Genomic DNA, 14,660 nt, shown 5'->3' on the forward strand with positions numbered 1-14,660 from the left:
CCCCCCCACCACCTCCGAAGTGCTGGGATGAAAGCAGTGCACCACCGCCTGGCTGTATTGAAGTATTATATTTTCTTTTATTTTTTAAGATTTATTTATTTATTTTATGTATACATGTACACTGTAGCTATACAGATGGTTGTGAGCCACTATGTGATTGCTGGGATTTGAACTCAGGACCTCTGGAAGAGCAGTCAGTGCTCTTAACCACTGAGCCATCTCTCCAGCCCCTATATTTTCTTTATTCTTGTCTTTAAGATTTATTATATTTAGTGTGTGTATGTGTGTGTGTGTGTGTGTGTGTGTGTGTGTGTGTGTGCACCTGTGTGCCTGCATGAATTAATGTACATCATATATGAGTGCAAGTGCTCTTGGGGCCAAGGGTGTATTGGATCCCCTAGAACTGGGACAGCAGGAAGTTATGAGTTGTCTGATGGGGTCCTGGGACCTGAACGTGGGTCCTCTGTAAGAGCAGTAAGGATTCTTAACTTCTCAGCCATCTATCCACGGCCAGTATTGAAGTCTTTAGCATCTCTTGAGTATGAACTTGCAGTCACCCCTTGCAGTAGTCTTGTGTGGTAACTAGGGAGGCCAGAGCTCCTGCTCTCAGAGTTTCCACAGCTGCTTCTGTCTCTGACTAGAAGAGCCTTCCCCTAGATCCTCACACAGTGCACTCCTCCATTCACACATGCTCAGATCTTAGGCCTACAAGAGGCCTTCCCTGGACACCTGACTGGTTCCTCACAACACTGTCTTTTTCATTTTATTTATTTATTTATTTATTTATTTATTTGTCTTTTTCATTTTAAATGCTTCATTGTAAATTATGTGTTTGCCTTTTTGGGTGAGTGAGGGTTCGAGTTTTCAAGACAGGGTTTCTCTTTGTAGCCGTGGCTGTAGGGCCAGGCAGGCTTTGAACTCAGAAATCCACCTGTCTCTACCTCGAGTTCTTAGAATAAAAGTGTGCTCCCTACAATCCCTAAGCTACTTTTGTTTTCAGTATGTCCTATGAGAATGGGAACTCAAGCCGGAAAGGCTTTGTCCCTTCCAGTGGTCCAGTCCCAGCGTCTAGAACAAGGCCTGCCACCGGGCAGTCTGTCTGTTGAGTGAATGAAATTAGGGACTGCATTTTCTTACTCAGTTCCTACTGATACTACTCTGGGCTTGCCACATGCTCCCTGTGGCCACCTGTGTGTGTTTAAGACAAGGTTTTTCTGATGATCCCAGGCTCACTTCCAACTCCTGTTTCTCCTGTCTCTGTTTCCCCAGTGCTGAGGTTACAGGCATACCTAGCTATTACCTTTTTTTTTTCTTACATAGATTTACTAATTTATTGGGGGGGGGGCGTGTATGTTAGTTAGGGTTGCTGTGATGAGACACCATGACCAAAAAGCATCTTGGGGAGGGAAGCTTTATTTCATTCTCAGTTCATCATCAAAAGCACTGTGGGCAGGAACTCCAGCAAGACAGGGACCTGGAAGCAGGTGCTGATACAGAGGCCATGGAGGGGTACTGCTCATCATGGCTCGCACAGCCTGCCTTCTTTATAGAACCCATGATCACAGTTGAGGAATTGCACTGCCACAATGGACTGGGCCCTCCTCCATCCATCATTGATCAAGAAAATGCCCTACAGTCTTATGGGGACATTTTCTCAATTAAGATTCCTTCCTTTTAGATGATTCTAGCCCGTATCAAGTTGATAGAAAATTAGCCATTACAGGGAAGATATGCCGCAGTATGTGTGGAGGTCAGAGGATAACATGGAGGGGTCCATTCTCTCTTCCCACCATGTAGGTTCTAGGATCTAACCTAGGTTATCAGGCACAACAGCATGTGCCTCTGCCTATGAGCCAAAGTACCTGGTTCTGACATGTCCCTCTTTCCACTGTTTGGGGACAGTACCCCTCTAGTGGCCCTCTTCCAGGTAGCTCAGCCTTGAGCACATGATTGCTGTATTTCACATAAACCGTCTAAGACCTAAAGGGTTAATGTGCCCAGGTTATCTGATGTGTACTTTTTTTAGTCTCTGCTAACCTAAACAGTCCATCTGTCCAACAAACTTTACCTGAGCTCCTTGGTGTTCCAGACTACATGTTGTGGCAAATGCAGAGATGAAGTCCTAGATTCTTAACTGTCCCCAACAACAGGGATATTGTACTGGCTGGGACTGGGACTGGGTCCTGTTTTATTGCTTATTTGCTGACACCTCCTCCCACCAATGTTGGGGATTGAACTCAGGACCTATGTACTTACTGGGCCAGTGGCCACTACTGAGCCCTATCTTCAGTTTCTTCATTGTTCCAAACACCACCCAGCTTCAGCATGTTTTGAAATTTTCCTGACCTCTGTAAGGTAGTAGTGGTCGATAAGACATTGTAGGGCTGTGGGGGAAATCACTAAAAATGAATACAAAGCTGGCAGCTTACTGGAGACACTGTCAGCTAGCCTCAGGAGCATTACTAGTCTTCCCCTACATTCAGGTCTTCAACTGTACCACCTTAGTGAGCCTTCCCTGACATTTGTTTTTTGTTTTTAACTATCTCATAGCTCCACTTCTATTTTATTTATTTTATGTGTGCGAGTGTTTTGCCAGCATGTTTGTCTGCATACTGTGTGTGTGTGTGTGTGTGTGTGTGTAGGAGGCCAGAGGAGGGCATTCCCATGGGCCTGGAGTTATAGACAATTGTGAGCCTTCAAGCCTTTATGTGAGAATTGAACCCAGGGCCTCTGGAATAGCTGCCAGTGTTCTTAACCACTGAGTTATCTCACCAGCCCCACACCACTCCTGTCTTAAAAGTATATAGACCTTTAAGTTATATATTCAAGTTGCTCATTGTTCTAAATAGGCTAGGTTCATAACTGAGGCTGGAGGCAGACTTGCATACTAATAGAAAGTGTGGAGAGCCGGAGTCAGGAACGCCATTCCCAGACTCCAGGCATGTGTGTTTTGTAGCAGTGAGCACAGCTGTCCAGGACCCTGCCTTTTCTCACTGGTGAACTCAGGGAGCTGCTGTATAAGGAGCGTGATAACATTGTGATTTGCATATAATTTGGCAGTCATGGTGGGCAGAGGCTCTTGGAGTCTTCATCCAAGGACTCATTAATAATGGAAGGAAAACTCTCCTGATTTAACGCTCTCGTGCCAGCTCTCCGGACTGGTAACTGCTGGATTGTCTCCATCCATTCATGCTCAGGCCATTCTAGTGCCAAACCCCTGACTTTACTAAACAACGATTCCCTCTCTAATAGCCTCCTTTCAGCCGGCATATCTGGCAAACTGTCTCTTGGAGACACCCCGCTCTGACTGTTTTAGTTGAGTTCAGAGAGCTTCCTGCTCCCAACATTGATTTTCTTTGACTCTAGTGCAGCTAAGATTTGTTTTAATTGAGGGGGCTTATTAATATTGCAGTTGTGGGGTAGAGTGGACACATTGAACACTGCCTGGGAAGCACTTGGGTTTTGTTCCCCCAGATTACTTTTTATTTCTTAGTTGTTTAACCTTGAGTTGATTACTTCTCAGTCCTGTCTGTGTCCCTTCTGGATTGATTACTGCCTTTTGTTTACTAAGTTTTTATGAGAGACGTGAGATAATGAAATGTCCTGTTCTGGCCAGGCATGGTGGCCAGACTCCTTATACAGCAGCTCCCCGAGTTCACCAGTGAGAAAAGGCAGGGTCCTGGACAGCTGTGCTCACTGCCACAAAACACACATGCCTGGAGTCTGGGAATGGTGTTCCTGACTCCGGCTCTCCACACTTTCTATTAATATGCAAGTCTGCCTCCAGCCTCAGTTATGAACCTAGCCTATTTAGAACAATGAGCAATTTGAATATATAACTTAAAGGCTTAATCCTAGCACTTGGGAGGCAGAAGAAATGAATCTCCGTGACTTCAAGGCATGCCTGATCTACAGAACAAATTTCAGGTCAGCCAGGACTGCTTAATAAGACTGTCTCAAAAAAAAAAAAAAAAAAAAAAAAAAAAAAAGAAAGAAAGGAAGGAAGAAAGAAAGAAAGAAAGAAAGGAAGAGGGAGAGAGCATTGTTCTTGCAGTGACCCCACCACAAGGCATGTGATGTGGGAGAACACAGGGTTTAAGGTCCTAGGTCTTGCTGGGCAGTCGTGCATGCCTTTAATCCCAGCACTTGGGAGGCAGAGACAGGCAGATTTCTGAGTTTGAGGCCAGCCTGGTCTACAGAGTGAGGTCCAGGACAGCCAGGGCTACACAGAGAAACCCTGTCTTGAAAAACCAAAAAAAAAAAAAAAAAAAAAAAAAAAAGAAAAGAAAAGAAAAAAACCAAACAAACAAACAGAAAGGTCCTAGGCCTTAATGCTTTGGATTTTTTTTTCTTGGAAGTCTTGCACAGGCCTCTATTCAGAAGGGAGTAGCTCAGTGGCAGGGAGTAGCTAAAAGGCAATCTTGATCAATGTCTCACAACCACCCGTAACTCCAGCTACAGGGGAATCCATGGCCTCTGGCCTCCTTGGGCACCTACACTCACATGGATATATCCACCAAAGACAGACACATACACATAATTTGGGTGGAGGGGCGGGAGAGGGAGAGAGGAGAGAGAAAGAGAAGAAGCCTGCCAGGACTGGATAGATTACTGCAGTCCATAGAGTACTGAGTTTGGTCCACAGTAACACATGCACACACAATAAAAAGAGAAAAATGGGGCCAGCAAATGGCCTAGTGGGTAAACACCCTTGCCAACAGCCTGATGATCTGAGTTTGATCCTTTGGCTCCACATGGTGGAAAGAAAGAATGAATCCTATAAACTACCTCTGACTCTTCAACAGGCACCATGGCACATGTGTGTGCACATTAATTAAATAAAAAAGTAAATAAATGTAAAACACACACACACACACACACCACAGTTACAGGAAACAGAAGTGTGTGAGAGGAACTGCAGATACTAAGATACTTAGACCAAGAATAAAAATACCAAGTCTGCTGGCAGTAGAAAAGGCACTATTGGAGTTGAACTGAGAAATGTGTTTGTGGTGCTGAGTATCAGACCCAGGCATTGGGTATGCCTGGCAAGTGCTCTAACACTGAGGTACATCCCCAATTTAACAATTTAAGCTTAATTATAAGACTATTTAGTCTTCAACTCTATCAGGGCACTGAGAAAGAATATTGCCTGAGTATGTAGGAAGTGCAGAGCAAGCTGTTTCCAAAACTATAGAAATGACAGAGACAGCTGGCTGCCTAGACAATCACCTATATTTTTTCTTTGTCATTGGAACATCTGTCTTTGGCCTTCTGGCCCAAAATATGACAGATTTTTTTGTGAAGCAGTAATATTGAAGGACTTTCCCACCTTACTCTTGCTAAGTCAGCAGCCGACTTCCCAGCGTCCTGTCTGTCCATTTTGGACAGCATTCTGTGTGCAGTTGAAGCAAGTGCAGTATCTTGCCTAGTGTCTAGCTGGCCACATCTGAAGCAGACTCCATAAGGAGGTTCTGCAATGCTCATCATCTTCTTCGAAGTAGAATGGGAATGCTGCCAGGGGCAGACATATCACTGTCATGAAAAGCCTTTCATTAAAACATCTTTAAAAACCATATTCTGAAGATCTTTGAGGTTTTTGAAGACTATCTATCTGTCTGTGGTATGTCTGAATTGTTTGTTTCTAACCATCTACTGTCTGCTTAGCTTTGAAAACATTTATTACAAGCTAAATGAAGCTTGTTTCCGTTATTAACTAAACTAGTATCTAACATGACCATAAGTTTAATTGACTGTTAACTTGCATTTCTTATTTTTCCTAAACAGTTTGTAAAGTAACTTTCAAAATGATTAGAATTTTTCCGTTTTTCAAGACAAGGTTTCTCTGTGTAGCCCTGGAACTCACTCTGTAGACCAGGCTGGCCTTGAACTTAGAAATCTGTCTGCCTGCCTCTGCCTCCCAAGTGCTGGGATTAAAGGTGTGTGCCGCCACCACTGCCCTGCTAACATTGCATTTTTAAGAAATAGGTACAGTACCTAAAACAGTAAAAGAGTAAACCTAAATGAGTGGAGACAATCATATATAATATGTTGTAACAAGATATAACCTTAAATCTGTATCAATATTCAAAATCTGTACCAAATGTAAAATATTTGGCTTATTATTGTTTTTTTGGTCTAAGAATAGATTCAGTAATCTACCCTTTAATGAAGACACGCCTGCATCCACTTTTCTAGTCCAGAAATCAGCATTTGAATAATATAAAGACAGTTCACAAAACGATCCCCCATCAAACCTCTGTGATTTTTTTAACATGGTAGGTCTGTCACAGCAGTGCCCAACTCCTGGAACTAATTCACTGTCCTAGTGTGCTTTGTACTGATGTAAAAGCAGTTTGGGGAGGAAATGGTTTATTTGGCTTGTGTGATCCAATCATAGTCAACAGTGAGGGTGGTAAGGGAAGGAACATGGAATGCTGTTTCCTGGCTTGCTCTTTCTTTCTTTCTTTTCTTTTCTTTTTTTGTTTTTTTCAAGACAGGGATTCTTTGTGTAGCCCTGGCTGTCCTGGAACTCACTCTGTAGACCAGGCTGGCCTCGAACTCAGATATCTGCCTGCCTCTGCCTCCCAAGTGCTGGGATTAAAGGCGTGCACCACCACTGCCCAGCTTGCTCTTTCTCTACAGCCCAGAGGCTAGCCCCTCCCATGTCAGTCATTAATCATTACTGGAGAGATAGCTCAGTGCTGATCTGGGTTCAGTTCTCAGCTCCCATACAGTGGTCCACAATCATCCCTAACTCCAGTTCCAGGATTAGTGTTTGCCCTCTTTTGCCCCCCATGGGCACCAGGTATGTACATGGCATCACATGCTTACATCCAGGCAGTCACTCATACATATAAATGTTCTTAAAATGTTAAAAGTCATTAATCAAGAATGTATCCCCTACAGACAGGCTGATGGAGGATTTTTCCCAGTTGAGGTTCCCTCTTCTCAGGTAACCCTAGCTTATGTCAAGTAGACAAAAACCTAACCAGCACAGTAATAGAAACCAGTTAGGAGTAGCCTTGTGTTCCAGGTATATAAAGTGTGTGTTTTGGGGGTGCTGAGATGGATTAGTGGGTAAAGGAGCTTGCTGCTAAATCTGACAGCTTGAATTTGATCTCTGGGACCCACATAATAGAAGGAAAGAAAAGAACTTACTTTCAAAAGTTGTCTTCTGACCTCCATACACAACCCTGGCACATGTGTCCTCATGGACACATATGTGCGCACATTCACACGGACACACACAAGCAAATATGATTAAAATTTATTTTTATTTATTTATTTAAAATATTTATTTTATTCTATTTTATGTGTATGAATACACTGTAGTTGTATAGATGGCCATGAGCTATCATGTGTGTGGCTGCTGGGAATTGAACTCAGGATGACCTTCTGCTGGGCCTCTGCTCGCTCCAGCGTAATTCACTGTAGCTATCTTCAGACGCACCAGAAGAGGGCGTCCAATCTCATTACAGGTGGTTGTGAGCCACCATGTGGTTAATGGGATCCAACTCATGACCTTTGAAAGAGCAGTCAGTGCTCTTAACAGCTGAGCCATCTCACCAGCCCTATTTTTATTTTTATTATTTTAACTTTTTCAGTTTTCCAACACAATTTCTCTTTGTAGTTGTGGCTGTCCTGGAATTTGCTTTGTAGAACAGGTAGACCCAAACTGCCTGCCTCTGCCTTCCCAGTGCTGGGATTAAAGGCCTGTGCCCTACTGCCCGGCTTTATTGTTTTATTTTTAAAGATTATTTATTATCTTGTGTATGTATCTGCATGAGTCTATGTGTACCATGTATCTGCAGGTGCCTGCTAAGGCCAGAGGGTGTTGGACCCCCTGGAAATGGAGTCATAGGTGGCTGTAAGCCACCAGATATGGGTTCTAGGAACTAAATTTAGGTGTTCCTGAAAAGCAGTAAGAACCCTTAACCAATGAACTCCCTCCCCAATATTGTATTCTAGACATATACCAATGTGTCAAAAGGATCATTAATTTTTTTTCCCCATATTGTTGACTTTGAAGAGAAGTTGCCCTTAGGGTAATGGGCTCTCTGGATCTTCCTTCTCTGCCAATCCAGGTTCTCCCACAGTTGCCAGCTCCTCCCATGAACAGCAGAGATCCCAAGCCTTGGGAGTACCACCCAAGTCCATGTCAGGACCCTCTCTAAGGTGAGGGAAGCCATTGGTCACACATGCCCCGAAACAGGAGCTGGTGTCTTGGCTCTGTCTTTCACTGACTCCAGTGAGTGGCTGTTCCTCCCACTCCAGGTTCAGGTGACCCAAGCTGGCAGCTGTGGCAGAGACTGGGTTGGCAGAGGCCAATGCTGTCTTAGAAGATGACTGACTGTGATGGCCAGTTCACAGTGGGTGTGGCTGTAGTCCTGTTGTGCTGGCCGCTCCTCGGTGTGATGTCCTCCAGACACAGGCATCCAGGAGGCCTTCCCTGGAATCGCAGTGGTTGTAGCCAGGCTGCTGCAGACCCTCCCTGAACCTTTCGTGCTGCTCGGTCCCGATGGCCTTCTGCATGTCTTTCAGAGTTCAGAACTATTCACGCTGACCTATGGGGCGCTTGTCACCCAGTTGTGCAAGGACTATGAAAATGATGACGACGTGAATAAGCAGCTGGACAGAATGTGAGTGATCATCTCTCACAGGAGGAGCAGAGGCTCTGGCACGCTGCATCTGTGTGGTTCTGTGAAGCTAACATTTGGGGTACACTTATGAGGGTGCGGGGGTGTTATCCCCATCTCCTTTAGCCAACAACAGCCTCATGTTTAAATATAAGGCATTTTGACCTTGTAATGGTCTGTTCTCTGATTTCCTTCCAAGGGGCTATAACATTGGAGTCCGACTGATTGAAGATTTTTTGGCACGGTCAAATGTTGGAAGATGTCACGACTTTCGGGAAACTGCTGACGTCATTGCCAAGGTCATTTACAGGGGCCGCCTGACCCCCTGAAGCTTGTCATTGCTTACCACTCTCACTGTCTCCCTCAGTCTCCCAAAAGACAGATTAGGCAGCTCTTTGGACCAAAGCAACCTTCTATGTGGTTTGGGAATAACCACCAGTCAAGAGTGGCTGGGTTCTTTCTTGTGTGTTACGGCCTTGCTGTGGCTGAGTGTAATGGCACGTGCCTGTGATCCCCACACTTGGGAGGCAAACTGCAGAGTCACAGCAAGTGTGTGGTCGGTCTGGTCTGTTTGTGAATTCTAGGTTAGCCGTGGCTACGTAGCAAGATCCTACCTACAAACAAACAGTGCCAGCCTTCCTGAAATTAAAGCCTAGTTTTGTCCCCTTTGAGAGTGCAGCCGGGGCCAGACTGTGGAGGTTTGAGAGTGGGCATTTTGGGTCAGATGTGACTCAGAAGACAATGGTAGGACGGTTGCTGCAAATTCAAGGCCAGTGTAGTCATCGTAGTCAGCTCTGGACCAGCCTGAGTTACAGAAAAAAGTAAAGCAAAGATAACCCTCCTCAGTCAGACCTCAGTTCAAGGCAGCGGCCCTTCCAGTGCGGCAGGCAGGCAGGCAGTGAGTTAGTGCCTGATTGTATGGTACCTGAAGGAGAAAGATGGAGTCCTCACAGGCGCTTCTCTCTCCCCAGATCTCTAAAGATTTGGAGGCCATGGTTTTGTCCTCTGACCCCTTCCTGATGGCATAGTTCTCACTGTTCTCCATTGTGCTGTTGTGTGTCCCTGACAGGTGGCGTTCAAGATGTACCTGGGCATCACTCCAAGCATCACCAACTGGAGCCCAGCTGGAGATGAATTCTCCCTCATCCTGGAAAATAACCCGTTGGTGGACTTTGTGGAGCTTCCCGATAACCACTCAGCCCTCATTTACTCCAACCTCCTGTGTGGGGTACTTCGGGGAGCCCTGGAGATGGTGAGTGGAGCTCTCCACCCCCCACTGCTTCGGAGCTCCCTGGCTGCTTGGTAAATGCGTGGATGAATGGAGAAAAGGGCTTTGGCTTACCCAGCCAGCCTCTTACTGTCCAGGGGAATCATGCTGCTGAGACATGATCCAAGTCAGACACCTCTGCCTAGTCATGGTCCCTCCTTCCTGACCAGCCTGAGACAGTGCTGCTCTCTGTGAACAGTGGATGGCAGCCCTGTCCCACACTGGTTACCTGGGCCACAGTCTATGTGGATTGAGGCCTCTTGCTTGCTTGCTTGCTTGCTTGCTTGCTTGCTTGCTTGAGGTCACTGTCTTTGGTGTTAGTGTATTGGGGCTGGCAATCCTGTCTCTGTGGGAATCAGTCCCTTTAAAAAAAAAGTTTGGAAGTTTTATATATTTATATAGTTTATATATTGAATTTTAGCTTCTCTCTCTCCCTCCTTCCCTCCCTCCCTCCGTCCTCCTCCCCTCCTCCCCCCTCCCTCCCCCTCCCTCCCTCCATGGGCATTTCTGATCTAGCCTCACTGAGGGGTTCCCCAGAGGCTGTGGCTTGGCATCTGTCCATTCTATTCCTCAGGTCCAGATGGCTGTGGAGGCCAAGTTTGTCCAGGACACTCTGAAGGGAGATGGCGTGACAGAAATCCGGATGAGGTTCATCAGGCGGATTGAAGACAATCTCCCAGCTGGAGAGGAATAAGCATGTCTAGGACTTGGGCAGCCAAGAGGAGTGCCTGCTGGGATGAGAAAGGCAGGGCTCGCTCCCTCTGCCCCGGGAACTCAGTGACTTTTAAACCGATGTTATATATTCTTCTAACCTTATTTCCACTCTCCATGCTAATAAAGAGCAGACTGATAGTCTGTTTGCCCCACAGGTATGCACCTCAGAAGGGGGACTCTTTGCTCCATTTCCCTTCAGAAGGGCAAGATGTTCTTGCCCTTGGTTGGACTAAGAGAGCTCAAACCATTTTACATTCCTGTGAATTTTCCAAAGCAAAACCCACTTTGACCCCATTAAGGGACAAGCCTGATGATCTGTTCCCAAGCCTTCATGACGCCATTGGCAAATGGCTGTAGGGAGTCTTGGGTTGTGGAGGGGAGGGAGAATGCTGGGAAGGGGTGGGTAAGAATCATTGGCTGTAGTGACATGCTGTAGTCTTGCCAGGCCACGGAAGCCAGTCCTGCCGGAAACACCGGCTTCTGGGAAGCCGCCCAGCTCTCATTCCTCCCTGCTGTTTGGAGGCAACATCTCCTCTTTTACGGAGGGGCCATCCTTTTTTCTTACAAATTCTTCAATAAAGACACATTCTTGAGTGAAGTCCCAATCCTGTCATGTTTTCCTTCTGCTCAGTGTGTGAGCTGTGCGGCTGGGGCCTGCTTACAGCACACAGCAGATGCTGGATTGATTCTATCTGGTAGATGATTCAATTTTCATTGGTGAAAGCCAAGGTCCGGCCGCCTGAGGTCATAACGCTGTCAAGTGGAGGGAGACCGCAGGCTTTGAAGGACACACAAAGCCCTGTTCTTGACTGAAGTTCTGAAGGCTGACTAGCACTTAGGGTCACTCTCTAGCCTTAGGGATTGGGATAGCTTTACCTTGGGTGCAGGAGATTAAACATAGGTCTCAAATAAGCCAGGCAAGCTCTCTGTGCTCATCCCCAGTTCCTCGAACACAAACCTTTGCTGATATCTTGAGCACACCCTTAGTCCCAGTGCTTGGGAGGCAGAGGCAGGTGGATCTCTGAGTTCAAGGCCAGCCTGGTCTACAGAGTGAGTTCCAGGATAGCCAGGGCTACACAGCAAAACTCTGTCTTGAAGAAAACAACAACAACAACAACAAACAAAAACCTAAGAAGTCAAACAACAGAAGCTCCCACTTCTTTACAATAGGAATTAAGTTGTCTAGGCTGGCCTCAAACTCAGAAATCCACCTGCCTCTGCCAAGTGCTGGGATCAAAGGCCTTGAACTTGTAATCCTCCTGCTGAAGCTGGATATAGATCCTTTTCACCAGAGTTAGATAAATGGTAAAATGATACAGTGCACATGAGCATGTGTGTGTGTGTGTGTGTGTGTGTGTGTGTGTTTGTGTGTGTGTGTGTGCGCGCGCGCGCACAGGCTCTCATATGCCCACATACTGTGGCCTGCTGTAGAGATTAGAAGTAACTTTTGAGACTTGGCTTCTGCCATCCTGTGTGTTCTGAGAGTCAAACTCGATCCCAAGCCTTTGTCCCAAGCCTTCTTGCTGGCCACAGATAGGCTTTTTTTTTTTTTTTTTTTTTTTTTTTTAAAGTTCTAGCCAGGCAGTGGTGGTGCACGCCTTTAATCCCAGCACTTGGGAGACAGAGACAGGCAGAGTTTTGAGTTCAAGGCCAGTCTGGTCTACAGAGTGAGTTCCAGGACAGCCAGGGCTACACAGAGAAACCCTGTCTCAAAAAAAAAAAAAAAAGTTCTAAAATTAATTTATGTGTATGGATGTTTTGTCTGAATGTGAGCTACTCTGTGGGTTCTCAGGATCAAATTGCAGGCCTCTGGAAGAACATCCAATTGTCTTAACCACTAAGCCACCTCTCCAGACTCCAGATAGCCCTTAAAGGGAGGGGGCAGAGGTTGTCTCAGGCCTGTTCTTTGGACAACCTAGGGCCTTGAATTTGGCCAAGTTATTGGGAAACTAGACTGAGGCTTTCCCCGGTTAACACCTGAGAAGAGCTGGTTGCAGGCGCACCATACTGGAAACACAACTTGGTTCTTGAGCGTCCCGAGGGCTCAGGGATGAGGCGTTTTGTGCAAGATTTCCCTCAGCTGTGGTAGGCCACTGGGGAATAACATCACATTTATTTCTCCAAGTAGAGGGAGGGTGACCCTCTAGGATCCCATCCTTGGTGCCCTCTTCTCCTCTTCCTGCAGATAGAGTCTGGGGCTCCACGGCAGACCTTTTGTTTTGGTCAGCTGGAGTTGGTTGGGACTCAGCATAATGCCATAATCCTGTCATGCCAGATGTGAATGAGTGAATGAATGCATGAATGAGTGAATGAAAGGGATGAGGAGATTGGGACTCACAGGAAGAGCTCTGTGTAGTAAGCGTGGACTCTGTCAAAAAATCAACTGCCCTGGCCTGTTCTTTGAGTGGGGGCTCTTCTTTCTTCCTCTCCATGTAGCACATGCTGCTTCCCAGCAGCCATCTTGGCATGAGGTTTCAGATATCTCCTTTCCCAGAAGAAGTTAAACATCATGGGGGTTACAAACCATGGAAACAAGGCCTCCTTAGTTGGTTTTTCCCACCTACAGCCCCACAATTGTGGTGTACACACTGGCAGTACTAAAGGACAGAGAGGGGCTGCCCCTGCATCCTCACTTCCTATTCCCCCCCACACCTGACCCCAGGATAGCCGCTGGCCACACCTTGTGTTCACCCCTGTAGTGAATGAAGTGTAGTGAAGGCCACCCTCAGCCCTTCCTGTTATACCATACACTCTGTTCCAGCAAGATGAGGCAGGATGGACAAGCTCTTACGGGAAATGCTGACTGGTGAGGAGCGATTCTGGGGAGCCTTAGCTTAGAACTGAGTTCTGGGCCTAATGGACACAGTCTGTAGGTCAGGCTGGTTGGGCAGGGCTCTGGACCAGTCACGCTTTGCAGCCCTTAGCCACCAGAGGTCTCCAGATCACCACAAGATCATCAGTCCCCACCAGTGACTGTGGGACTCGGAGGTTTTGTTTTGTTAATTTGCTCAAAGATGCACCTGATGAGGTAAATCTTAGAGGCTTGTCAAAGAGTGGAGTATCCTCCTCCATTTACCCCCAAGAGACCCAACAACAAAGCTCACGTGGCCACCAGGCTAAGCATCTGCCTGCTACACTCCAGGCATTGGAAGAATCTGTTGGCCAAGGCTCTCTGGCAGCACACACTCTGAAGCCAGTCTGGCCTCCTGAACTGTACAAGCTAGCTCTGAGCCCTCCCTCAACCAGTCCCATTCCTGAGTGGAGTCCAGAGCCCCAGCCCCGGACCCTGATGGAACTGTCCTCTTCCTGCCCCAGACCCCACCTTAAGTGAGGTCTCCATATTCAGACTACACCTCCTGGGAGGTTGGCCTCCCTCACTGGGCATCCGGGTCCAAGAAGTGACGGCGGCAGAGGCCTCAGTAGCTGAAATCGCATTAAGTAAAATTAAAATAGTCTCCTAACAAGTGGTTCATTGTGGCGTGTGAGAGGTGGGGTGTAGGAAAGCATCCTCCCTTCTCCTGGAGCTTAAGTGCTGCCATGTGCTGCTCCTTGGAAGCCAAGGCTAGTGGGAGGGGAGGGTGGTGGCAGGCGGAGACACGTACTTAACTGCTGTTACGGATCCTGAGCCTTTGATGTAAGGCCAGGCCTGACCCCAGGACAGCCGCTGGCCACTGCTAGGGGAGCTGTGGGGTTCAGTACATTCCTGGGGGCAATTTACACTCTGGCAGGAGTAGAGGAAAGTTTCAACTGTGGGGAAGGGAAGGGGGCTACTGAAGTAGAGGTTGGGGAGAAAGTGTTTAAGAAGCCAAGGCATAGGACTCCCTTGTACCTGGTTTGGGTGGAGGCCTCTGTTGGTGCTTAAAGCATCTTCTTACCACACTGGCTAGCCCAAGTTAGCCCAGGGGATGCTGGGAAGCAGCTGTTCTTTTCTGATGGTTCTGCCTGGGAACGTCAGCTGAGCCAGCATCTCCAGCTGAGCTGGACCAGAGGAAGGGCCGGGAGGAGAGATGTGCAGGGGCAAGAGAGCACATGTGAGCATG

At 47.0% G+C, this 14,660-nt stretch overlaps 1 protein-coding gene across 1 annotated transcript in view; it reads left to right on the forward strand.

Annotated features, from left to right (window-relative positions):
* Trappc3 (trafficking protein particle complex 3) overlaps nt 1–11,225 on the forward strand; it is a 13,549-nt gene extending 2,324 nt beyond the window's left edge. Inside the window, exons 2-5 of the mRNA XM_031378654.1 lie at nt 8,545–8,642; nt 8,839–8,938; nt 9,709–9,891; nt 10,481–11,225. Of these exons, the coding sequence (XP_031234514.1) occupies nt 8,545–8,642; nt 8,839–8,938; nt 9,709–9,891; nt 10,481–10,600 (501 nt within the window). The 3' untranslated portion in view covers nt 10,601–11,225. The remainder of the gene's footprint in view (nt 1–8,544; nt 8,643–8,838; nt 8,939–9,708; nt 9,892–10,480) is intronic.
* Nucleotides 11,226–14,660: the final 3,435 nt, after the last annotated feature.

Source organism: Mastomys coucha, unplaced genomic scaffold, assembly GCF_008632895.1.
Source record: "Mastomys coucha isolate ucsf_1 unplaced genomic scaffold, UCSF_Mcou_1 pScaffold18, whole genome shotgun sequence".
Taxonomy (NCBI): domain Eukaryota; kingdom Metazoa; phylum Chordata; class Mammalia; order Rodentia; family Muridae; genus Mastomys; species Mastomys coucha.